General features: G+C 46.2%; 1 protein-coding gene across 2 annotated transcripts in view; it reads left to right on the forward strand.

The window, feature by feature from the left end:
* Window positions 1–26,562, forward strand: part of UBE2F (ubiquitin conjugating enzyme E2 F (putative)) — a 119,862-nt gene that overhangs the window by 82,928 nt on the left and 10,372 nt on the right. For both annotated transcript variants that reach the window (XM_069103195.1, XM_069103196.1), the window contains 2 exons: window positions 8,457–8,514; window positions 20,534–20,566. In XM_069103195.1, coding sequence (XP_068959296.1) covers window positions 8,457–8,514; window positions 20,534–20,566 — 91 coding nt within the window. The remainder of the gene's footprint in view (window positions 1–8,456; window positions 8,515–20,533; window positions 20,567–26,562) is intronic.

Below are 26,562 nucleotides of genomic sequence, written 5' to 3' on the forward strand. Positions count from 1 at the left end.
GATAGGATGGAGGGTAATATCCACTATGGAAATGTTCTGCATAGCTACACATGTACAACCTATGTTGAATTGCTCAGTAAGGGTGGGTGACAAGGGAAGAAGGAAAAGAATCTGGATTTCAAAGTTTTAAAATCAAATGTTTAAAAATATATTATTATTATTATTATTTTATATGTAACTGGGAAATAAGATATACAGGTACTGGGGCATAGAGATTTATCATGCCCTACTGGAAAGTTGAAGGGAGTATGGGAGAAGATATGGGAGAGAGCAGATTGGGGGAGGGGGTATCCAGTGCGGTAACTGTTTTGGGGCGGTGGGTCGGGGAAAAATGGGGAGAAAATGTGTAACTCAAAATCTTGTGGAAATGAATGATGTAAAGTAAAAAATAAAAAAGAGGGAACATCCTTGAGGAGGCCAGGAGCATCCTTCACATCCTCCTTTCTTCTTAAGAAGCATCTCCCACTGCGTCTATTGGTGGTGATGGGTTCCCCTCATTGGAGGCCTTCAAGAAGGGGCTTGTCCAGGGGCTTGGAGTGGGGCCTGTGCCTGGACCTATTACTCGGCCGTTTTGCTGAGACCCGTCTGCTTCTCTGGGCCCTGCTAGAGTTGGCCTGTTAGCTGCCTTTTCTCAGTCTTCATCCTTGGCCCCTCTGCAGCCCTCAACACACTGATCCTCCTCTTCTTGAAGCTCTCTTCTCTCTACACTGTTGTATCAGAACTCTCTCTGTCTCTCTCTGTGTCTCTGTGTTTGTGTCTCTGTCTCTTTCTGTCTCTCCCTCTCTCTCTCTCTCTCCCTTTCTCTCTCTCTCCCTCCAACCCCCCCCCCTCTCTCTCTCCCTCCCCCCCCCCCCTCTCTCTCTCCCTCCCACCTCCCCTCCTTCCCTCTCCCCCTCCCTTCTCCTGTCTTTCTCTCCCTCCCCCTTCCCTCTCTCTGTCTTTCCCTCTCTCTCTGCCCTCCCCTCTCTCTCTCTTTCCCTCTCTCTCTGCCCTCCCCTCGGTTCTTCTGTCTCTCCAACTGTTTGTTCTTTGTCGCTTTTGAAGAGCTTCACCCACATCATGCCCAGTAACCATGGAGGTCCCCCATGCTTCCTCGGTACCATTTCACTTGGTGATCTTAGCAGATCCTGTGGGTTCAGTTGCTCTCTTTGTGCAGATAGCTGTCTGGCCTGCTTGTCCAGCCCTGACCTCTCTCCCGATCTCCCGTCTTGTAATTCCACTGCCCAGGAAGCACCTTGAACTGGGCATCCTCTAGAAGTCTTAGAGTCAGCATGTCCAAAACTGAACTCATCATCCTTTCCCCTAATCCTTCCCTCCTCCTGGCCTCCCCATTTACTTCCAAGGGCACCTTGCATGAAGTCATTATGAGGAAGGGAGAACAGAGAAGGAGGTGGGACAGCCTCCTTTCAGCCACCCAGGTTCAAAATCATTTGCCCCCTCCTTTCATTTCTCCTTTCATAGCATCTCTCCTTTGCCTCTCCGAGCCTGCTCCCAAGTCCCTGGGCTCACACCTGGGCCATGGTGAGAGCTGCTGCTGGGATATTCTGCCTGAGTTCATGTGGTAGCCATTCAATTAAAAGAATAGATCAGAAATCTTCTTTGGCCTCAGCCTCTAATTAAATAGTAATCAGAAACCAAGTGCAATTTGAGAACATTACTTCAGCAGTTGGCAGATGAGGAGAATTTTTGGAGTTTTTGAACCACCCAGGAGCAGGGAAAGATCAGTGTAGCATCTGCCCTCTCTGGGTGGTTGGGTGGTTGGTTGGTTTCTTTCGGTTATGAGGAAAATGCCTGGATTCCAGACAGGTTTATGGAGCTCTCTCTGCTACGCAGGATCGTTCACAAAATGACAAATCCATTTGAGACCTTGGCCTTTGCCCTTGACAATCCATAAGGACAGATAAACACTCACAGTTACTGAAATCTTCACTCATGTTTCAGGGACAATATTGTAGTAGTTGTATCTCTCAGGCAGCAAGCTTAGTCATTCGTGTTTGAAAACAGTCCTTGTTTTCCCATTTTGAAATCTTCTTTCCCTGAAAAATCATGATTCAGAAATGAAGAAGTTCCTATCCCAAACTGAGAGCTTAAATATTTTAGTTTTCGTAGCCAAGATTTTATCATTCTTAGTTCTAAAAATAATGTAATTGTATAGAAGGAATATATTGATCTGTAAGGCATTTGAGAAAGCTCTTCTCATTAATCCTGATGTTTGCCCACTGACGTTATGTGTGTGACATCAGACCCTGACATGCCATGCACAACTTTGGAAGAATTACAAAGCACCCAAATATTGGAGTGGCCTGGTGCTTCCTGGGCTCCATCCAGCCCATGGAGTAGCATGAAGTCATTATGAGGAAGGGACTAGAACAGAGAAGGAGGTGGGACAGGTGTTGTAGCAAGAATGAGGAGCAGGAAATGGATCAGCTGAGGGGCAGTTGATGGAAGAAAAGTAGATAGACTTTCGTGTGTTGGGGAGACCCTCTGTGGAGGATTCATGGGAAAGTGTAGCCAGGGATGGTGTGGTGCCAGAAAGAGGAGAGAATTTACTGTCTGTCTGAAGGGGCTGTGATATCTGTGTGGGTGTGCACTACCTACACTGATGAGGTCATTCACAGATCTTTGAAAGTACCGTGTTTCCCCGATAATAAGACCTATCCCGAAAATAAGCCCTCCCCTTACTGTGTAAGATTCCTCTAAAATAAGCCCTCCCCCGAAAATAAGCCCTATTGAGATTGCTACTGTAGTGAAGGTGATCCCCTGCGCTACACGCTACATTACGGTACCCTCTGTATGCACTGTCCCCACCCCCGGTGAAACGCACGCCGCGCTCCGAGCTGCAGCAGTGAGCGCATCATCCTGTTCTTCCCCAGTGATTTGCTTATTGAATAAAGGTACATTTTTTTGTTCACATTTACCTGTTTATTAAAATTGCTGTCAATGTTCATTAAAATAAGCCCTCCCCTGAAAATAAGCCCTCTGGTGTTTTTCTGTCCAAAAAAATTAATAAGACAGTGTCTTATTATCGGGGAAACACGGTATCAGAAAAAAGAATTCTTTTACCTTTCCATTTTAGATGAATTTTTTTTCCTTTTAGACTTTGTTTTAAATTTGTCCCAAGGACCTTAAAGGGTATGGGAGTGCTGTTTAGTGATTGATTTATGTAACATTCTTTACAGTCAGGTCTCCTAATTTGGGCAAATACTTCAGAGAATCGAGACTTACACTAGCCAACATTCATACAGGAGCCTTCCAAGGTATTTCCCAGCTCTGATTCCGTGACTTAATTTTAGTTTGGTATATTCTAATTTATCCCTGTCCTCCCCCCTCCCAGCCACGTATGTTGCCAGAGCATCATTGTTCATCTCCAGTGATGGAGCTGACCAGCCTTCTTTGGGGGTGGCATCTGTTAACCAGCAATGGATACCATTCCTCTATGACCTGGAAAGCAAGGGCCAGCCTGAGCTTTCCACAAAAGCTTGCTAGGCCTAGCACTGTTAGCTCGTGGTCATGGGGGATCCCAGGAGCTGTTCCACTAACAGGTGAATGAAAATGTATTTATTCTGAACAGCCCATTTCCAGAACTGTCCCAAAGAGAAGCGGCAGGGCACTAGAACCTAGCCTTTGTGGCCAAATTCCTTTAAGGATTTCTTGGCGATTTTTGTGTTCTTGATAGCCAGGTGAATGTCAGGGGATACCTGATCAATTGACGTTGGGCTCTGACGCCCAGCGGAAATTACTTCCTTTCTATTCAGCTTCCAGGGAGGGGGATCCGATTAGATAATGAGGCACAGTTTACTTCCCTGTTATTTGACAAATCACAGTGACAGCCATATTTCATCCTTTCTTTCTGGGGATGAAATGAATTCTGAGCTCTGCTGGGATAGAAGTTGAAATGCATTTTCTGTCAGAAATTGAGCCATCATTAAAAGAATGTGGGAAAGGGAAGTCATTATAAAGCAGACCCTTCTTTATGTTTTAGAAAGAGCCAAAGAATTTAGGTACAATTTTCATCCAATCTTCATGATAATCCAGGTATTTCTTCCATTCTGTTCTAAAAACAGGACCGTTCTTGAGGCCTCAGCCAGTTCCCAGTGCCCTAGGGGGTATAAGAAACACTCAGTTGAGAAGGGGCCCCTGGGGTCTGCCTGCTCTTGTAAAGGGTTGAGGCACAGGAGAAGTGGGGTCAAGCTGTTGTTGGGTTCATTGTGAGAGCAGCTTTAGGGCAGTTTTCTCCTAAAGCATTTGGTTTTATCCAGGTAATAGAAATAACGATGGCCAGTTGTAATCAGAGCCATTTACACTCATCCTTTTTTTGGCCCAGTGAACCTTTCTCCCCAACTCCTTGTATATCCAGACTCCCCCCAGTATGAGAGCCATGTATGTCTTCTCACTTTTCTGCCCATCTGTAAGTGTATAATTGCTCGTGAGCAGGGAGGGAGAAAGCTAGATCTGGGTATCTGGGCATTGGACTTGAGGCCCTCCAAGAGGGGCGCATAGGGGCTCAACATCGTGACTTGATGCCTGCAAAGTGGAGCCATTAGGTTAAAGCGTCTGCCACTGCTCTCCTGCCTTTTTCAGTCTTATCCTGTCGCTGACCAGCTTTGATCAGCTGGGTGTCTGCATGCCCCCTCCTGGCCGCCCCCAGTGTCCACTCCCACAGCCACCGCCAGGGTCGGCCTTCAGCACCTCTCACTGACTGCGTGCAGTAGCTTCCTAGTGTTCTCTCCGTGGGTGAAGGCACCCAGTCCAACTTCCATTTTGCCACTGGGGAGTCTGAGGCATAGGGGGAGCTGGAGTGCCCTGTTCTGCTTACACTTGCAGTAAGAGGGATTTCAGCCCAGGTGTTGTGGTGCAAACAGCGAGTCCTGCCCATTTTACCTGAGTTAGTAATGTAGCTGTGCAGTGGTGCTGGTCCAGGCAGCTCTGCCTCAGTCTGCCTGCACTCTCTTAAGACATTTGCCAATCTCAAGATCAGATTTTGGTGAATTCTTCTTCATGCCTCAGATGGCTGGGAGGACCCTCCCTCTGTGAGCCCCTGCCCTTGGGGTGGCATGTGGAGGGCAGAGGTGTGGGACCTGCGTCCATGCCCTGATGGGAGAGCAGGAAGAAAGGGCAGCTCCTCAGAGGGTCATGGATTGAGCTCTGCGAGAGATGCTAGAGGCTACACGCCTTGCCAAGGTGGTTGTTCAGTTTCAATCGTGTCTGACTCTCCATGACCCCATTTGGGGTTTTCTTGGCAAAGATACTGGAGTGGTTGGCAGTTTCCTCAGCCCATTTTACAGATGAGGAACTGAGGCAAACAGGGTGAAGTGACTTGCCCAGGGTCACCCATCTAGAAAATGTGTTAAGCTGGATTTGAACTTAGGTCTTCCGGACTCCAAACCCAATGCTCTCTCTCTCTCCTGCACCACCTAGATGCCCTGCCTTGCCGAGGATCTCAAACCTCATTTAGATATCAGATGGGACTTGAACTCAGGACTTCCTGATGCCAGATTTCCAGCTAACTCTGAGCCCCATGTGGCTTACCAGAGGCAGTGACTAAAAACCATTGGTTCTCTGGAATGATTTGTGGGGGCAGGGACAAAGGGAGCAGACAAAAGTCTTCTGTACCTTCCACCTCATGCCAATAAAACTTTACAAATTGGCTCATCGGCCTCAGGTGAGCCAAAGCAGTGAGTGAAGTTTTTGGCTCTTTTCTGGGGTCAAAGGATCTTGAGGTGCACATGGCCCAACTCCACCCCTTTGGTTTTACAGTGACAGAGCTGATGACAGAGGGGGAGTGAATGGCCAGATCAGCCCGGCTCCAGCCCAGGGCCTCTGCCTTCACACTCCAGGTTCCCTCCACCCCGAGGCCTGGGGGCCAGCCTCCTCTCTCCCTGCCACTTCCTCTGGCTGGAATAGATGACTAATGCTCTGTGGGAGCAGAAAAAGGGACTCAGTCACGATGCCCCCTGAGAGCTGTGGGCTGTTGCCATGGTCCCTGGCAAGTGTCACACAGCATTGGGGCAGGTGGAGGGGCAGGCGGGGTGGGGGTGGGATGTCTGGGGGGCGGGGCAAGGAACACCTGGGATTGGAGGGGCGAGGGGGGAAAGGGGGGTGCTGTTCCTTCACACCAACAGGAAACTCACAGGGTTTTGGAGCATGAAGAGAATATTATATTTGGTCTGCATTTGGCTTGAGTTCTGCAGGTTCCGAGCTGCAGCTCAGTCATCAGGCAGGGCGGCCTGGCTTAGCCCAGTGAGCATTGGGTTTGTCAGAGGATGGGTTCTGGTCCTCCCTGAGTCTCAGTGTTGTCATCTGTGAAGTGGGGCCAGCAGTCTGCTGTGTTTTACAGCACAAGGTTCTCCCTCCTTTGTTTTGGGGTCTGTGAATGAGCAGTCAGTCACTGAGTGTTTACTAAACATCTGTGGTGTGCCAGACCCTGCCAAGTGGGTACAGATCCAGAGAATAAAGCAGTCCCCCTGGTGAAGTGCTTGCATGTGGGTGCATGTGTGTGCATGTGTGCTGCAGGAGGGAGCTCACAGGAGCGGATGTGAGGGGTGTCTCTCAGAGGAGGGGGCCACACCAGCCGACCTCTAAGGGCACCTCGGGCCCTGATCCCGTGCCCTGCTTCGCTTCATGGTGGCTGCCTGAGGGCTGCTGAGTGGGTCCTTCTCACCTGTCCTGAACCCCCCTCTTCTCCCCTGAAAGGTCCAGACTGGCCCAGCCATTGCTCTGCCCCCCAGCTCCTCCCTGGAGATTCTCGCAGCCATTCCTCTTTTATGGACTGGTGATAAGCACACGCTTCCCCACCGCTCTGGTGCTCTTGGCTAGTTGGCTGCAGGACAAGGCATGAGCCTGGAAACCAGGACGTCTGACAGAAATAAGGAGAGGAGGATGGGTTGCCAGCAGACGAGGTATTGGGCTGTACCTGGCATCCCCCAGGGCTGCCCAGGTGTAGCCTCCACTGCAGCAAACAACTGGAGATCTCTGGACCCTGACACACAGTGACTGGGTCCTGGATTGTCTCTGCAGACGCCTTTGCCCTGCTCTTCCATTTGCCCAGTCTGAACTAAGAAGTGACATTAGAGGAGACAGCTTAGGAGAAGTGTCCAAGCCCCGGAATCTTGAGTCCGCTTGCGGCTGGAGACATTTCAGGAGCTCATTTGTCCAGAATGTGCCCTGACCAGAGATGGGGGAGATTTCAGCCTTATCTTCGGGGTCAGAAGATAGGCTTTTCCACTTTCCTCATTTCTACAAGATGCTGCCACCTGGTGGACTCAAGAATTCTACTGTCCAGTGTGTGTCCTGCAAAGTCTAAGCGAGCCAGCCACGTCCATTTGTGCTGGATTTAGAGCACTTATCATGGTATTATGAACACTAAAAGCATTATCACAAACTCTCAGATAAAAGCCGCTTCCCAGCAGTCTCATGATAAAGAAATGGAAAGAGTAAATTCATCAGCTGCACCCCAGTTATTCTAACCAAAATAGAAAACAAGCAGCTCTCCGTGGGTGACTGACACAGTTGGTGCCTGGAAGGAGACTTGTAGCTCGTTGTCGTAAGCTACCATTCTAGGTTTCCTAGTGGGGGGAACAGGATGAAGCCACACTCTTTTGTGCCCGGAGCTCGTAGCAGGGGCAATCAAGCCGGGCCCCTTTGTGGACCCACAGTGAGGGCAGCAGCATCCAGCGTGTGTCGGGCTCCTGAGCAGGGAAGGTAGAGAAGGAAAACCTGAGGAAGCTGAGAAGGGAGTGAGGAGAGAAGCCCAAATACGAGCTCTTTCTAAGGATTGTGGTTCATAAAGACAGTGACCCCAGGACAGCCAGCAGTACAGAGATGGCAGGCCCAGAGCCTCCTCCCAGTAGAAAAACTTCTTTCAAAAGCACATTGTTAGGGCGGCTAGGTGGTGCAGTGAATAGAGCACCAGCCCTGGAGTCAGGAGGACCTGAGTTCAAATCTGACCTCAGACACTTAACACAAAAACTAGTCGTGTGACCTTGGGCAAGTCACTTAACCCTGATTGCCCTGCCTTCTTGCCTCCAAAAAGAAAAAAAGCACATTGTGAAATGGAATTTTGTAGGTTTGTGAAGATTTTCCCATCTTTAAAACCTAGGAATGCACCATATGGTTAAGATATAGGTGTTCTTGATGTCAGTCATAGTAAGATTTCCTGCAAAAGGTTTACGAGATTACTACCCATGAACAAAAGACTTGGGAAAACATGTTTCTGCCTACTCTTCTCTCCAGATGTTGGCTCCTGGAGGCTCCTGCTTAGGAGAAGGGTCGCTTACCAGGTTGTTTGTAGAAAGGTTGCAAGCTGTGTCTTGAAAGGAGAGTATCCACACCAGGAAAACCGCACACAGGTCTTCTGATGTTGAAATGGTTGTTGTGTGAATTCAGCCTTGATAGTCTTGTGTGTGTGACAGCTCCAGACCCTGAATAAGCAGTGTGTGTTTTCCTGTCTCTTTCAGCTTACTGAGAGAACATTCAATCGATGGCACTGGATGGGCTCCCACCCGAACATTAAAGGTATGGAGTGTCTGTCACTTCCCCTGTCCCAGTGAAAAGTCAGGTACCCCACGTGCGCGTGGCTGCCCACGGCCTCCCCTCCCCTGCTTGCCCTCTGCCATGGCGCCCTCAGGGCCTCCTCCCAGCCACCTCGCTGTAGTCCTAGAGCTGGAAAGAGCCTTGGCCTCCATTCCACTGGTGCAGAAGGCCCGGAGAGTCAAGTGGCCAGTCTGGAAGGCACAGCTAGCAACAGATTGCCCAGCCTTTGCCCTGTGCTACCCACTGGTCATCCCTTCGTGCATCTTGTCTCCCCCCTTAGAGCGTAAGCTTCTGGAGGACGGGGAGTGGCTGTTGATTGACAGTAGTTCTTCACTGCGTGCTGCTGGTCTTCAGCCTTCCCTGATTCCCCACCCAAGATGCTCTCTTCCTCCTTTGGACCCATCCTGTGAAGTTATTCTGCATCCTTGCCCAGCCTCCCCTACCAGACTGTCACCTCGGGGGGGCAGGCATCGTGCCCTGCCTGGTGCTTCTCCAAGAACCTTTTATTTACCCAAAATGAATCCCCTGCACCAGCCAGATGGGTCCCCGAGTGGCTTTGAAGGACAGCACAGGGTTGGTCTGTATCGGGCAGACTTTGACAGCCAAGCCTGGCCCAGGCTGCCTTTCGCCTTGTATTTCATAGGTGTTTAATAGAGTCTCTAGTTTTAAAAAAGGCTGGAAACTCAAATGGGCCGAATCACTCAGCTTTTCTGTGGGAAAAGCACTCAGGAAACCAAGGCCTGGGTACCTGCCCCTGTGATCTGTAGATCATGGTGGGATTGACTGAACAGGCACAGGGAGCCTGTGCATCTCCAGGTACGCATGTTCTCCAGGCCCTGCTTCCTCCCCAGTTAGTGAAGGTATTTCACTTGAGAGCAGCTGAGAAATTGTAGCCTCAAACCCCTCCAGAAGTGGCTCTTGAGAGAATGGTTCTTTGTGGCTCAGGGAACTCCCAGATCGGAGCCCACCTGGACTTCAAGAGTTAGTTCTGGGGAGTTGCCTGAGGTCCAGAGAGATTGTCACTTTCCCAAGGTCACACACAACAGCAGAGGCAGAATTCGAACCCAGGTTTTCCTGACTCTAAAACTAACACTGTCCTTTCTGCTAAACTGTCTCTTGAGTAAATTCAGATGATTTCAGTGGCAAGTTTACCCAGCTTCATCCCTGGAGAGTTTACAAGAGCACCGGCCCCAGACTCAGGAAGACCTGGGATCGAATCCAGGCTCAGACACTTAGCAACTACACAGAAACACCTGGCCGTGTAACCTTGAGCAAGTTACTTAACCCCAATTGCTTAAAAAAAAAAAAACCATTACTGATGGTTCTAGGACCAAAAATAAAGGCCTGTCCAAGTCTGTGAATGAGCTTGCAGGATCAATGCATGTGCCCAGTAGAAGACCTTTCATGCTGGGCTTTTGACTGCTTTCCTCCTGTTCTAATTGTTTCATCTTGGAGTTTCCCAGGAAGTGCTGCACTTACACATCCTCATTGTGAGTGATGTCAGCATGTCTGAAATGTAGAAGAACATGCCCCACCTGGTCTGACATTAGCAGTTTCTTAGAACAAGTACATCGGGTTCCAAGCATTGAGTTGCCATTTTTGAACTTCAAAGTTATGACAAAATGTTTTTTATTGTTGCAGTAGGATTATAGACCACAGGAAACCACACATTTGGAAGCCACTTATTTAGAATTCCTTTAAAAAAGGAAAACTCATGAGTCTAGCAAGCGAGTGACCTCTTTAAAGTCTCTGCTACTGCTATTTTCTGGATTTTTCCCATTATTTAGTAATGTAACATACTAATTCATCTCTAGTCATTGCAGAAAGAACAGAATAAAAAGCCAGCTGAAAAAAAATCTCTAGAGAAACTGCTCCAAAATTAATGTCCTGAGCAGCAAACCCAGCTTCAATTTGTTGCATCATCTTCAGTTGTTTACTAATTGGTCCTTCTGTATTCTTTAGTCCTTTCATTTTGATGTTGAGATTGGACTGCACACTGTGCATGGTTCATCAACTCTTAAAATGAAAGCTGGATGTGCTCTAGTCAAAGCCCTGCATTTTATGGAGGACAAACTGAAGGCCAGGGAACCCACGCGGTGGCACTGGGCTCTGAACCCAGGTTATCTGGCCACAAACACAGTGCTTTTTCTAGGACAGTATTAAGCCCGTGTCCATGTCAGATCTTCTTAGCATTCCAAGTCTGCTCTCTTCAAGGGATGCAAAGGCAGTATCACATTTTTTCAGTGAAAAACCTTTGCCTCCAGCTTGAAATGTTTAAAGCTTAGCTGTTCAGGTCTGCTCCATGGCTGAGAGGGGTTTCCCTTCTCCCACGTTGTAGATGGTGCCAAAGAACAAGGCAGACAAGCCCAAGGAGTTCTTCCGATCAGCTTTTTGAAGCAGCGGCGTCCCACCTCTCATCAGATCAGTTCTCCAGCATCCACTGTGGAGCCTGTCTCTCTCCAGGCAGCGGGGCTCAGCTCAAAGTGCCTGCTAACCCCCTGACTGGGTCCCCCTCCCTCTGGTTCTCTTGCCTCAAGTCAGGGCCTCCGCATGAGGAGTGACATTTAGCCACTCCACATGTACGTTTCTCTCATGTACAGCATATAGTCAGCATACAGTTTTCCCATTGTTGCCAAACTGTTCTTCGCTTGCACTTCCGGCTCTAAACCCCAGAGCACTTTAGCCTCTTTTAAGAGAGGCCTGTGTAACTAGAGTGTCTTCCTGCCATCTCTACCGTCAGTCCATTCGTACATTTGTGTCTGAGGGGCCTTTCTCCCTGGTGTCCTCAGAGCACTTCATCTGAGCACTGCTTTCTCTCACATCCTCTCAGAACTGTCCTATTCTCAGTTCCTTATACAAATGTCTTTTTTTCTTCCCCTTTTGATAAATAAAATAATATCCACTTGAGAAAGAAATGTCTTTCACAAGTTACTGCTGTGTTTCTCCGAGAAGTCCCCCAACTATGTACTTTGTACAAACCCATCTGACAGGGCAAAAAATACTGTCATTTATCCAGATAAAGCTCTTGGAGTATCCTGCCACCTTAGAGATCTAAAGGGCCCTGAAAATAATGCCTCTGGCATTCTTTTCTCAGAACTTCTTGTGTTTAGAAAGCTTATTCCACAATCCTCTTTTGAGGTCCTGTGATGTCTGTCTGGGTTGCAAAAATCATACAGCTCAAAACCTGGCCTCCAGGCAGCTTAATGTCATGGGAGAGAGAGTGGACACACCTGCCCTCTCCAGTGCCAGAGAACACGAAATCAGTCCAGTGCACATGAGCTGCTCTGGACAGACAGGGCTGAGTTCTCTGGAGGAATGGAGGATGTGGCGTTGAGCTGGGCCTTGGAGGAAGTGGTTAGGTAGGGTTTGAACAAGGAACAATTGAAAGGAAAGGCTGTAGCAAGCAGACCAAACCGTGTGGTCAAAGGAGGGAAAGCCCAGGGCACATTGGGGGAATTGGGATTGTCTAGTTGCCTGGAGCACAGAGTGGAATCGAGGGACTGGAAGGGACCAGAGCTGGCCAGATGATAGCCACGAGCCCTAGGCTAAGGATTTCAGTCTGCTTGTTTGTTTGTTTTTTTACTTTTAGTTTACAACATTCAGTTCCACAATCCCTTGAGTTTCAAATTTTCGCACCCTCCCTCTTCCCCCATGGTGGCATGCAATCAAATATAGGTTCTACAAATACCTTCACATTAAACATTAGTCAAGTCGTAAAGAAGGATTATAACCAATGGAGTGAACAATGGGAAAGAAGGAACGAAACAAAACACAAAAGAGGCAGAGCGAGAGTTTGCTTCCGTCTCCACTTAGACTGCAGTTCTTTCTCTGGATGTGGATAGCCTTTTTCATCATGAGTCCCTTGGAGTTGTCTTATATGTGTTGCTTTGCTGACAGGAGCCCAGTCTGTCGAAGTTAGTTGTCACATATACGATGTGTCTGTTATTGTGTACAAAGTTCCCCTGGTTCTGCTCTCCTCACTCAGCTTCAGTTTATATAAGTCTCTCCAGGTTATTATGAAATCCGTCTGCTTCTCATTTCTTATAGCACAACAGTATTCCATCACATTCACATGCTACAACTTGTTCAGCCATTCCCCAGTTGATGGGCATCCCCTTCATTTCTAATTCTTTGCCACCACAAAAAGAGCTGCTATAAATATTTTTGTGCATATGGGTCCTTTTCCCACTAATATGATCTCTTTGGGACACAGCCCCAGAAGTGGTATTGCAGGGTCAAAGGGTATGCACTTTTTTATAGCCCTTTGGGCATAGTTCCAAATTGCTCTCCAGAAAGGTTGGATCGGATCACAACTCCCCCAACAATTAGTCTGCTTTTTCTAGGCAGTGGGAAGCCCCTTAAACGTGTCTGGGAAGGAAGGCCAGGGAAGAGGGAGTTACAGTAGGGCTTTTGGGAGTCCAGGATGGTGTCAGGGAGAATGGAGAGAGGGAGAAGAAAATGCTGCAAAGGTAAAATCAACAGGATTCTAGAGGAAGAGTTCCAGGGAGTGCCTTGCTTAGCAAGAAGAAGGGGCAGTGACAGAGACAGGAGAGGTGAGAGTGGTGGTGTGCTGGTAAATATTTAACAGCCAACCCTCTGGGAGTGGGGAGAGAAAACACACTGCACCTAAGTTTAACCTGCATCACTGACATTTTCTCCATCGCTTTCTTAAGTCTGGACAACCAACAAAATAAGAAATCAAGCCCTAGTTTGTCATGTTTTCTGATTTCTGAACTGTAAATACTCACACTGAAAACTGAACCGTCACCTCTTGTGAGCCAATACACATGTTGGGTTAGTTAAGGAGAAGGAGAACAGTGAAAAGGCCACTTCTTTTACTAGAAGATCATTGGTGAGCTTGGAGAGACCCGTTTCTGTGGAGTGGTGGGAACAGGGGCCACAGCCAACGTGGATGAAGACAGATGCACGTTACCGCCTGGCAGTCTCTCTAGGTGGTGAGTGAGTGTACGTGTGGCAATGAAATGGAAAACGAACAGATTGCATGAGCTTCCTGTGGCCAATCCAGTCTGGCTATAGCCCGGGCCCACTCGCGTCTTGTTATTCAGCCCCCTATTGTGGTATAGACAGGATTCTTGTTTAAATACAGGACAGGCTGGACCATGCCTGAGGTTCCATTCTACTCTGAGTTCTGGGATTCTGTGAACGTAGGCATATGTGCCCCAAAACAGATCCTGGGCCGTTTTGTATGGCAGTTGGTGAGCCCTGGAATCTTCGGATTGCACCCCACATCTCAGCTAGAGAAACACTCCTACAGGTCCCCACATCACGAAGCCAGGTTCAGCAGCTTGCCCAATGCAGAAGTGGAATTGCTGTTGTCTTAGTATGAGATTTCTTTTTCCAATTCCTCCTATTTCACAAGGCATGAACTAATGTATATGTCTCCTTTAATATTCTTCATAGATGTGATGGATTTTGGGGAAAGGTTATTTCTTGACTTTATAAAAAGCAATATTTCAACCAATACAGAATAATTGCAGCAAACATAAACATATAACCTTCCTCTGCCCCGAGTGATACTTAGTTTTGCTTCTTAAATAATTCTAAAACTATTCCCAGAGAACTGTATCAAGCTGTTTACTCAGAAACAGTTAAATGCATGGAGGGATTTAAAATTAAATAGTATTTTTGTACTGACGTATGTGCACACAATTGCTATTTCATGGGGAACTGCTGTCTTGAAGCTTTTGAACTCTACAGTGGGCTCTAAGTATAGGTCTAGTAATGGATCTGGGAGGCGGCAAGTGGCACCATAGCGTGGAGTACCGGGCCTGGAGTCAGGAAGACCTGAGTTCAAATGTGGTCTCAGACACTAGCTGTGTAACCCTGGGCAGGTCATTGAACCTATTTGCCTCAGTTTCCTCATCTGTAAAATGAGCTGGAGGAGGAAATCACAGACCACCCCTGTGACTGTCAGAAAAACCCCAAATGGCGTCATGAAGGGTCAGACAAGGCAGAAAAATAGAGGCCTAACATATGAAGAGAAAACCAGTGCTCATCATTCACAAGGGGTGGTGGTGGGGAAAATGTTAGCTGCTTCCTGAAAGGTGGTTTCTTCCTGAATGGAAATTATTTCCCTGATTATTTGATAATGCAGCTGGTTTTGAAAGTCGGCCTAGAATGTATGGGGAGACTGAAATGTCAGAACTAAATCCAGCAGACGTTTCTAAATGCACACTCTTTTCAAGATCACTTTGAGTTGGGATCCGATTATTGGTTTCTTCATTAAACTTTAAATTCAGTGACCAAATCATAAAATGTTTGGAGGTTAGCATTCTTGTAGGTATGTGGCATTGATGATAAGAATCCAATGCAGGTTCTTTATTTCCTGCAAGAATCCCTGCCCGGTTTTGTTGATTCCTTGTTAGTTTGTGGTTTTTATTCAGTCGTTTCCGTCATGTCCAACTCTTCTGTGACCCCATTTGGATTTTTCTTGTCAGAATAATGGAGTGGTTTGACATTTCCTTCTCTGGCTCATTTTACAAATGAGAAAACTAAGGCAGCATGGTTAAGTGACTTGCCCAGGGTCACACAGCTAGTAGTGTCTGGAACCAGATTTGAACTCAGGAAGATGAGTCTTCCTGACTCCAGGCCTGGTGCTCTCTGCATTGTGGTGCCACCTAGCTGTTAAAGTCCTTATTAAAAGGATGGCTTTTTGGTAGAAATGGGGGGGGGGGGGCTTGTGATAGGAAAGAGATATAACTCAGATGGTAGCTTTTTACTTCTTTCTATTCATCATATTAAGAAAATGAGCAGCTATATCCTCCCTGAGATTAAGGAGACTAATTATGTTTTCAGTTCTAATCAGTCACCTCTTAGCTCTAAATTAGCATCTGAAAAATCTCAGCTCAGGTTTAAAACGTACTTCTGGGAAATAAGAACCAGGCCCAGTAACCAAGGAAGCGTTCTTATTGAAGAAAGTCCGGTGGGTTTTTTTGTTTTTGTTTTTGTTTAATTTTTGGAGGGCAGTTGGGGTTAAGTAACTTGTCCAAGGTTACACAGCTAGTTTTTTTTGTGTGGGTGTTAAGTTTCTGAGGCCAGAACCAAACTCAGGTCCTCCTGACTCTGGGGCCGGCACTTTACTCACTGCGCCACCTAGCCGCCCTAAGTCTGGTGATTTTAGAAGAACTTTTCTTTATTTGGAGCTTAAACCTCGAAAGGGAGTATCCCTCTCTCTCTCTCACACACACACATACACACACACACACACACACACACAGCAGCATTGTGCAGGACATTGGAACTCTCTGTTTCATACCATTTCCTTTTTTTAAGCATATAATTAAGTGAACAGCCCCAAGCCACCCTACGCGTCTGTACTTCCTCCTGGGCTTCCTTCCCTTCTCTCTAATGCACAGGGTGCTGCCCTTTGGAGGAGCATCATTGTTGTTCACCTTCCCTTTCCACCTTCAATTTAAAATGGAAGATAAAGAAAACCATTGGCACAAATTAACACAGTCGGGCAAACAGCTGCTCTGCAGCCGTGTCCAGGACGTGCCTCTTTCTGCCCCTTGTTTCCATCCCCTCTGGCAGAGGGTGAGGACAATGCTTCCTCCCCAGGCCTCCAGAGACATGCCTGAGCATGTCTTGGGGCAGAGCTCTTACGTCAGTTTTTGTTACTGCCCTTGTACAAATTCTTCTGGTTCTGCTCACGTCACTTCGCATCAGCTCGTGCTTCCCAGGATTCCCTGAAATCAGTGAATCCGCATTTATTAAGCACCTTCTATGTGCCAAACACTGTGCTGGACATGGGGATACAAGAAGCAAAGGATGGCCCCTGTCATTTTTCCTTCATAAAATGAAGCCTGGCTTTGTGAGGCCGTTTCTTTGACCTTTAGTCATATGAAATCCCAAGATTTCTGCCTTTTAGTAGAAGCCACCAAGTGCTGAATCACCCCAACTGTGAGGGCCTCATACCTAAGCTGTTTCTTTTTGGCTGCTTGTGATATTTTCTCTTTGACTTGGAAGCTTGGGATTTGGGCTGTGGCGCTCTTGGAAATTTTCACTGCGGGGCTTACTTTCGTGAGGTAAGTGTAGATTCTTTCCAGTCTCACTTTGCCCTTTGGTTTTAAGAGACCTCAGTAGCTTTCACTTTTGATTTCTTGAAGTACAGTATAGTGTCCAGATTTTTTATAATTTTTGATCATGGTGTTAAACAAAATTTTGAGTTAGGGCCCCATCCTGATCAGTAAGGCATACTCAGGAAATAAGACAGGAGGAGTTTATTAGCACACCAGGGTGGCCAGGCTGTTGGACGACTGCCCACACTCTGACAGACAAGAGGAGACAGCTTCCATAGATGGGCAGAAGTATTCTGATGGGTACTCGTGGAGTGCAGTGAGGAGATGGCGTCAGTGTGCGCCAGAGTCCAAGGGCCACGGGGTCCCTCACACTCCTCTGCACCAGGGGACTGACCGGCGATTCTCACTTGGTCTGTTGACCAGACTGTTTTTGTTAATAGACACCTAACGTTTTCTTCTCTTTTTTCAGTAACATTTCTTTCTGGCTCTGTCTGCTCTACCTTTTAGAGAGTCGGCTGCTTGGGCAAGGCTGACTGCTCCCACTAGGTGACATAGTCTCTCTTCATTCTCTTTGGCTTCATTTCTTCGGAGTATTCCCATCGTCTTTATGGGAATTCTGTTTCTCCTTTGAATCTGTTTCCAGTTATGAAGTTATTCTCTCTTTCTAATTTGGATTTGGGGTGTCTTTGATTCATCATAATTCTTTATATTCAGTCTTAGATCCTAAATTAAAGCTTTGTTCCAGAACCAGGCTCTACTTCTTATGCTTTTGAGTGGGATAGTACACTCCTTGGTCTAGTTCTGGATCACCTGGGTTCCTGCCAGGGTTATCCCCCCGTCACTCTCCACCCCAGATCTTTGAGGTTCATTCTGCTCTGTTTTCAGGACAGTGCTAGGGACGTCAGGAGCCTGACAGCGAGGATGCACTCAGAGTAGATTAGCCCAGATGCATTGGCGCAGTGGGGTCCTGGGCTCCTGGGTCTGAGTGCTCCCTCATCTCACTGGTTGCTGCCATTCTCTGGGGCTTCCATGGGCCCCACTACAGTTTCCAGTCACGGTGGAGCTTTCTCAGAGGAGCTCTTTCTCTTGATACTTCCACATATGGATCCTTGCAGGCTCTCTGTGTCTCTAACCAATCTCTGGGCACGTTGGGAGACCGCCCTCTAGTTTGCCTGCTCTGGTGCTGGTCTGGTTGAAGGTTTTCTTTCCTTTTGCCCAGGGACTTCTGGCTAATTCTCTTTATAGTCAATTTGGGGATGTAAAAATGTCACCCACCATAGTTTTTCTTTGGAATTCTTGGTCCTGTAGTCTGGTGCAATAAACATTGTTAATAATTAAGTAAGTTGGGGCGGCCAGGTAGCACAGCAAGCAAGAGCACCGGCTCCAGTGTTGAGAAGACCTGGAGATCGAATCCCGGGCTCGGACACTTAGCACCCACCCAGAAACACCTGGCTGTGTAACCTTGAGCAAGTTACTTAACCCCAATTGCTTAGGGGTGGCCGGGTGGCTCAGCGAGTAAGAGCACCGGCTCCAGTGTTGGGACGACCTGGAGATTGAATCCTGGGCTCAGGCACTCAGCACCACACCCAGAGATAACTGGCCGTGTAACCTTGAGCAAGTTACTTAACCCCGATTGCTTAAAAATAAAAAAATAAAAATTAAGTAAGTGATGGAGGACACAGGCAATCAGCTTCCATTTGGGTGGGCATCTGGACCGTAAATCATCAGCAAGACATTACACAAGAAGTCTTTCATACTATCCATTGGGCAAATTGTAGAGATTTTGGGTGGCCTCGTGGCTAACTTTGTTGTCTTACCTTACTGAAAATTACATGCAGAATGGAATATAGCCTGGAAGGCTGTGTCTAGTGGTCTGTTGTAAGGCTGTGCCTTGGACACTGGCGTTTTTAACAGTTTTACCACCAACTTGGACAAAGCCCTTGGATGTCCATGGTGACTGCCTTTCATCAGTCCTTCCTGTTCATAGCCCCCTCTGATCCTCAGGCTGAGGGGTCATGCTTAGGCCTTTCCCTAGATTGTAGGTTTCGTAGGAAGCAAAGGTGCCTTCATTACCCACCCAGTAAACGTTAGTACCCATTCTGTGGAGGGCACTGCTTTTGAGGCACTGTGGTGCCAATGCAATATTTACAGTGCCCACGATCACAATAAAGACCATGACTATAAATATCACGTGACCATCTATTGTAAAATGTAACAGACTCTCCATATAGAGGACAGAACTGAAACATGTAGACACCAGAAAACCCAGTCCCAAAACCAGTAAGCCGATTCCATTATAGTACCAAAGATATTCAGAAGGCATAATAACTCTGAGAGCCAAATCATCCGTCAGCCTTCCCACAACCAATATAAGGTCAATAGTGACTCACAAACCTCTTTATCTCCTTGCCGGAGCCTCCTCTCTCTTCTACCATCTTTCTGACTCTGGCTCCCAGCTCCCTGTGGGCTCTGCTTCCCTTCAGGAAACTCCATGTGATTACATTCAGCCTATCAGGGGGCAGAGTTTACTTTCAAAGCAGGGGGGTCTTCAAACTCCCATTCCCATTACATGCACATCCCTGGAGCTCGGGACCATGACATGTAGGTGCTTCTGTGAGGAGCTAGGGCACCGGGGAGGGATGCAGGAAGGTCTCACCAAGCCCTCAAGTGGACCAAAGAACGGATAACTTTGACTGCGCACAAGGGCCTCATAGTACACTTAAAAGAAACCCATCCACCTGTGCTGGGTGCCAGCCAGACTAGAGGAGGAGCTGCGCAGAGGAGGGAAGGATGAGGGCACTGCTGCTGCTGAAGCCTCCCAGTATGGGGATGTGATACCATCAGGCAGAGGGCGCTGGAGGTGACCGCTGGATCATCCCCATGGGGACCAGGAGGCCTTCCTTGTTTGTACTCTAACGTCTCTGTTAGGACATGTGAGCTTGTGTTGATACAAACTCCATTTGCATAATTTCATGTTTAAAAGTAAATTATTTATGTTTATTTTTTTTAATGAAGCATTTTGTTATGACTCAGTTACTGCCCAAGACCCAAACAGGGAGTCGGTCTGCCCTGTCATGTCCTATTACACCAGAGCCCTCAGGATGTAGGGCATTCCCAAAAAGGTGTCAGGAACTTGGGAGGGATAAAGAGAGTGTTGTTTTTTGGTAATCTATAATAAGAAGTATAAACAAAGAAAGAAATCTACAATGATTGATAGATGCAAGCCTCTCCATCCCTGGAACACCACTGGGCATTATGGGGGCTGCTTCAGGACACTGGAGAAAATCTGCAGAAGGGAAATGAAATTATGGAAGGAGTGGCTGCCACTCAGGGGGCCACAGAGGAAGACAGGAGGGTGGGAAGGGCCTGGGACCTCAGGGGAAGAGGGACAAGTGTCAGGACAGAAGCCCTCTGTCTCCAGCCGGGACTCTTACCCCGTGCACCCAGCTGCCTCAAACCTTTCCAGGGAGGAACATGTAGCATCCATCAAGGAAGGGGAGGGAGAGAAGGAAGGTTTTCAATAATCCAGAAAATTTTTAATTTTTCAAAAAGAGGTGGAGTTTTCCCTCTGTGAATCATTAGCTTGAGGTGAGCCCTGCCCCCAGAAGGGGCACAGAGTCGTGGTCACTTACTGTGCCTACCGAGGGCATTTGGGGTTTACCTGGAGAAGGATCAGAGTCTGGAGTGGCAGTTTGTCCTGTGACCCCAAACATCAGACTGGACGGCCCACAGAGCTGACTCATGGCCAGGCTTTTATGTCTCAGCATTCACTCTTTGCTTCCACTCTCAGCACGACAGGCTCAGAACTCCTTTTGTCCCAAGTGAGGTTTATTTTAATTTGCATGTTAGGAGTAAGAAAACGTTCTGAAGCCCACTTTATTATAATATAGCTTGTGTTGTCAGTACGAGATGGTGCAGCCAAGCTTCTTGGGAGCCTAATACATGTTTGTTTTTTATTTCAGGACGTTGTGTGGGGATTAAACTCTTTATTTACCGTAAGTATAATCATTCATTTAATGTCCATTTTTGTTGATTCTCCTGCCTACTAATTTTAGACATTGTCAAGCAAATGCCAATTTTGCTTTTGACAAAATGCCTGTAATGTCATCAGCACAGGAAACGTCCAGGAGCTAAGTGACTTTCCCAAGGTCATGCAGCTAGTGTGTATGCCGCGACCATCACGGGACAGCCTCTCTTCTGTCTGTCTCTGTTGGCCTGTCTGTCCAGATCCTTGTCTCTAGTCCCTTATGGGCCACTTGGCCCACACACATCTTCTTCTCTACCCCAGTGCCTGCCCTTATCTGCAAGGTCTTCAGTTTTCAGTGTGGTCACATAGGGACTTGGGTTCACATCTTTGTCTGCTTCCCCAATGGTTCCATCTGTCAGTTTTCAGAACTACAAGGGAAGTCCCCACGGTGGCTGTTGGACGTTTTCTGCCTTCATCCTGCCCTTCCTTTAAATGCTTTAGGTAGTTTCTGCAACATAGAGAAGGAAACCAAGCCAGAGAACTCTCTCTTCACAATCCCGAGTGATTTGTAAAGCTCCCTTCTCAATGGCCAATTGATCCTTCCATGTGACTTTCTCCGCATTAGCAAATTGAAGCTGCCCAGAGCTGGGAAGCTGCCCAGCCCTGACTCCCTCCTGGAGGCCTGCAGTGACTGTACCCTGAGCCATCCATGAGGAAGGAGGAAGTGGAGAAGAGAAAGAGGACACGAGCTTTGGTGTGAATCTTCATCTCCATCTCTGGGCTTCCCTGGCTTCCTTCAAGACCCAGCTACAACCCCGGCTGCAGGGAGCCTTTCCTTCTCCCCTTGGTGTTAGTGCCTTCTCTCTGTTACTATGTGCTCCGTTGTCTGGATGTAGCTGAGAACAGGGACTGCCTTTGCCTTTATTTGTATCCCTAGTGCTTAGCATACACTAGGCACACAATGAATGTCTGTTGACTGACCAAAGGAGTTATTAAGTGCTTACTGAGTGCCATGTACAGTGCAGAGCCCTGGGGATTCAAAAAGCAAATAAGAGTGCCCCGTCCCCGTTTATATTCTAAGGAGGGGAGGTACCCAGAAAGGGGAGGCAGATAGAAAAAGGGAGGGGAGTAGAGGCAGCATGGATTGGAAATTGTGAGGAAGTGAGACCTGATTCTGGCCTCCCTTCTCAGAGACCAAGGAGTTTCAACCAGCATGTCTTAGGTCGGTGTGCCAAGATCTGGGCTGAGCCTTGCCATACAAAGAAGGGCAGAAACAACACCCTGCCTTCCAGGAGTTCACATTCTAGCAGGGAAGACAACCTGTACTTACCTTAGAATATACAAGATAATACAGACTAGGTGGAAAAGAGCCTTAGAGGAAACGGCATCAGCGCTGAGGGGAGTGATTCTGTGTCTGCGCAGTGTGGTGAAGCCATGGAGGCAGAAGCGTGGTGCTGACACTCCCTTAGGGGACTTAATTGTGCCGATTCCTCACGCAGTCTGTTAGTTTGTGTGGTTTCCTTTTCTGTTTTTGCGTTCGTGCTTCTGGCTACACGAGGCTGATTCGGAACTTTGGACCTCGACCAGACAGAGCTGGTTCGGGCTGGATTTTGTACCATGTAAACTCATGTTTAGTGTCCTGCTTTTGTTATGGTTTTAAAAAAATAAATGTTACTCTGAGGAAACGTAAAGAACGTACAGGATACCACTGCTGCTGTTGCTGTGAAAAAAGCCACGTGTTTCACAGATCCTTCAAACCTGCAGTGAAGCAGAATCGGCCCTACAAAAAGGAAAGGATGGTCAAGAGCAGAAAATGCCACCAAGATCTGACAGATAATAGCTGCACAACAGCCTTATTAATCCTCAGAAAGGAAGCAAAACGCTCTCGAGGGACAGGGCAGCTGGAAGACTTGTTACTGATTCCTCAGCAGACCGGCGTAGGCTTCTTGGCTTTGGAAGAATACCAGAAAGATCAGTAAAAAACCAGCTGCCACAAAGAAAAACTGCTTGTCATAGACATGACCATGCAAAGCCTAGAGTACTGAAGAGTGGGAAAGGCTGTGCCAAAGCCATTATCAGAAGCAGCCAAAGTCAAGCCTGTAAGATCTGGGCATCTTCAGCAGACTGTAAAACAACCACTCAAAATATTTTGGAGTTTTTTCGTTTCTAGTGAGCCTAGCAGCTTTGGCCTCCATTGAGGGAATAAGGAACTCTCTTACATAATAGTGATGATATACTGAAAAAGAAACTTGGGCTGAAATTGTAGAAATGCCCAAATTGGGGTAGAAGCCAACTGAATGAGTTTGTGCCATGCCACGTGTCATGAAAAGTTGAGAGATTCATCCAAGAGATGAAAATAAACATTTTTCAGTGACCTGGAAACTCAGCCAATTTAAACCCCTTTGAAAATGTAGTAAAATCTAATAATAGTTTATATTTACATAGCACCCGATCATATAGTATGTTATCTCCATTCTCCAGGTGAGGCTTTTGCTCCAAAGGGATCACAGAAAGAAATAAAGAAGCCACATGAAAATATTGATAGCAGCTCTTTTTGGTAGTATCAAAAAACTGTGGGGAATAGCTGAACAAATTATATAGTATGTGGTTTAGATATCAAGACCATGTTTGTAATGTAGAAGAAATTTGGCAGGACTCCTTCTTTTCCTATTTTTCCCACACAGTTTATGTAATATTATAATTAATTGTACTTTAAATAGTTGATAGATTTTGTTTATAAGTCTACCCGATCCCAAGTACATCTCCCTTCTCTGCTTTCCCCCTCCCCTCCCTGGAGCTAATTTATGGTTTATTCAGTTTCTTTTTCTGATTTGGATTATTTAACTCTTCTGGTTTTTGTTATGTTGAGCTAGGCATTTCATATTTTTGTAGATGTTTGTTTTATTTAGATTGTTAGTTTTTTGGGCAAATAACTTGGCAGAATAGTTTCTAATAATTTCCTTTATTTGTTGTGAATTAACCTTTTTCATTTTTGATGCTAGTAATTTAGTTTTTCTCTTTTTATCAAATTAACTAATAGTTTATTTTATTGAGTTTTGTATATTTTTTGGTTTTGTTTTCAATTTGTTGGTTTTCTCATTTTTTTAATTGAATGTCCAATTTGTTGATCCATTCTTTCTCTCTTTTGTCGATGGAAGTGTTAAATTTTCCCCTAAAATCTGTTTTGACTGGATCTCAAAATTTTGGATTTTTTTAAATTGTCATTACCTTTATGAAATTATGGTTTCTATGATTGGTTTTTGGACCCAACCAATTCTTTAAGATTAAATTATTTAGTCCCCAATGAATTTTTCATTGTTTCTTCAGCAAAAATATATTAAATATAATTTTTATTGCATTGTAGCCCATAAAATGTCAACACAATATTTCTGCTTTTCTGAATATGTGAAATTTTTAATGTCCTAATACATGGTCAATTTTTGCAAAAGTGTAATTCATAGCTGGAAATATGTATGTTATTTTCTATTCCCATTCAGTAATCACTGGAAGTTTATCTAACTTTTCTAAAATTATATTTAGATGCTTAATTTCTTGTTTACCTTTTGGTTCGATTTACCTAGGGCTTAAAGGGGATGTATGGAGGTATTCCACTGTAAGGTTTTGCTGTTTCTCCCTGTAACTCATTTAACTCTCCTTAAATATTTAGATGCTTTGTCATTCAAAGCACATGTTTTCAATATTTTTTTTTTTAAGCAATTGGGGTTAAGTAACTTGCTCAAGGTTACACGGCCAGTTATTTCTGGGTGTGGTGCTGAGTGTCTGAGCCTGGGATTCGATCTCCAGGTCGTCCCAACACTGGAACCGGTACTCTTACTCGCTGAGCCACCTGGCCGCCCCTAAGCAATGGGGGTTAAGTAACTTGCCCAAGGTTACACAGCCAGGTGTTTCTGGGTGGGTGCTAAGTGTCTGAGCCCGGGATTCGATCTCCAGGTCTTCTCAACACTGGAGCCGGTGCTCTTACTTGCTGTGCTACCTGGCCGCCCCACATGTTTTCAATATTGATATTAATTTGTTGTTTGTGGTACTTTGTCAGCACAATGTCAGTGTCCTGTTTATCTCTTTTAATTAAGTCTGTTTTTGCTGTTACCTGCTCTGAGATTGTGACTTACTCCTTTCCTCTTTACTTCAGCTGAAGTGTGAGAGATTTTACTCCAGCCCCTGCTTTGAAGTCATTGTGAATCCTGGTGTGGCACGTGTGTTTTTGTAAAAATGGATTCTAATTTCTGATCCATTCTCCTGTTGTTCTCCATTTTGTGAGGAATTTGTCTCATTCACATTCTCCATTAGGATTGTTAATTGCATCATAAATTATGAAAAGGTTGGTTTCAGGGGAAACTAGGAAGACTGCACTGACTCAGGGTGAAGGGAGCAGGATTAGGAGAACGAAAAATACCTTCGAAATCCACGGTCACTCTGAGCATTCAGTGACCAGCTTCTTTACCGAACAGAGAGCTCATGGATTCAGGGACAGAGTGAGGCGTTGTCAGATGAGGCTAGCTGGGAAATGACTTTGTTTGACTTATTTGCTCTTAGGGTTTTGTTCTTATTTTATTTCACTTGGGGTGAGAAAGGTGATAAGGAGACAGGGGTTGAGAGAGTGGTACCCCACTCACCCCACAAGAAAAAGAATACTGTTGAGTTGTAATCAAGGCTAGACTTAGGAAAATAGACTGTTCAGGGGCGGTGAGGTGGTGCAGTGAATAAAGCACCAGCTCTGGAGTCAGGAGGGACTGAGTTCAAATCCGGACTCAGACACTTAACACTTAATAGCCGTGTGACCTTGGGCAAGTCACTTAACCCAAATTGCCCTGCCTTCCCCCCTCCAAAAAAAAAATAGACTGTTCAACAAAAGTGTGTTTAATATTCAATGTGGTAAGAATGTAGTTTCATGATAAAGAGTTAAGGAATATGTGTCAAACTCTTGTGAACCCAGTGCCAGATTAGATTATGCAAAGCAAAGTGATTACAGCAAAAGAAGACATATGGCCTAATTTTAAAATGTTAAGATGTAAAACACCGTGAAGTTGTAAGGTTTATCATATGTCAATCAGTGCAATTATTTTCTTTGTCCCAAGTCATTCACACACCATTGTAAATGACCTGGAACTTCCAAAGGCTTTTCTAAATTTTGAGAAGCCAAAATCATTGTTAATGAAATCATCTAAGTAATATGTTTATAAGTAGTTTTATTCACAGGGTTATTGTGAGGATCAAATTAGATAACGTGTGTAAAGAAAGCAGTTTGCCAGTGTTCAAATGCTGTATAAATATCAACTATTAAGGTTGTTTTTCGTTTTTATTATTTGTTTTGGTTTATGCATTTTTAAAGAAGTGTGTGCATAACAGCCCCTGAGTCCTCTTGGGGAATCAGAGTATCTAAGTAACCACAGGAATGAAGAAAGCTTTGGCTGAGAGGCGGGAGGACCTACATTAAAATCCCCCTCCTGCCACTTCCTAGCTTTAATGACTGTGACAGGCAAGTCACAGGGTGATCGCGAGGGTCCAACAAGGGTGTTGGGTATAAAGCAGGGGCTCTCACCTCTGGGACGGTACTTTCCTGCCTGAGTTCTTGCAACTTCTTTCTTAGTGATGATTATGGAGGTTTAGAGTAGTTGTCTTTGCAAAGTGATTCGGTGCCTTATCTTTGGTTAGGAGCACAGCCCTTGAGTCCACAGATCCTTTTGGGAGAAGGTGGCTCCTGTTACTGGCACGTGGTTTCCCAAGAATACATTGGAATGAGCAGAGGGACTTCTTCCATGTGTTGGGGAAAACATGTTTTGTTTGGCATTTGTTTGTCCTCGTCGAATGTAAAAGATAAGAGCAAATCTAACTAGCCCCCTTCTTCATTCTGCACGGCCTGCCTGGGTCCAGCCCGGGATGCCCTGAAGCTCCCTTTGGGCTTTGGTTTGTTTTGGCGTTAAACCAAGTCTCTAGCGTTGCTGTTAAGTCTGCATTTTCATAAACATAAAAAATACAGGACACAAAGTGAGTAAGTCAGAAAGG

Source organism: Petaurus breviceps, unplaced genomic scaffold, assembly GCF_028583685.1.
Source record: "Petaurus breviceps papuanus isolate PSGF00001 unplaced genomic scaffold, PetGlider_PUasm1.0 567, whole genome shotgun sequence".
Lineage (NCBI taxonomy): Eukaryota > Metazoa > Chordata > Mammalia > Diprotodontia > Petauridae > Petaurus > Petaurus breviceps.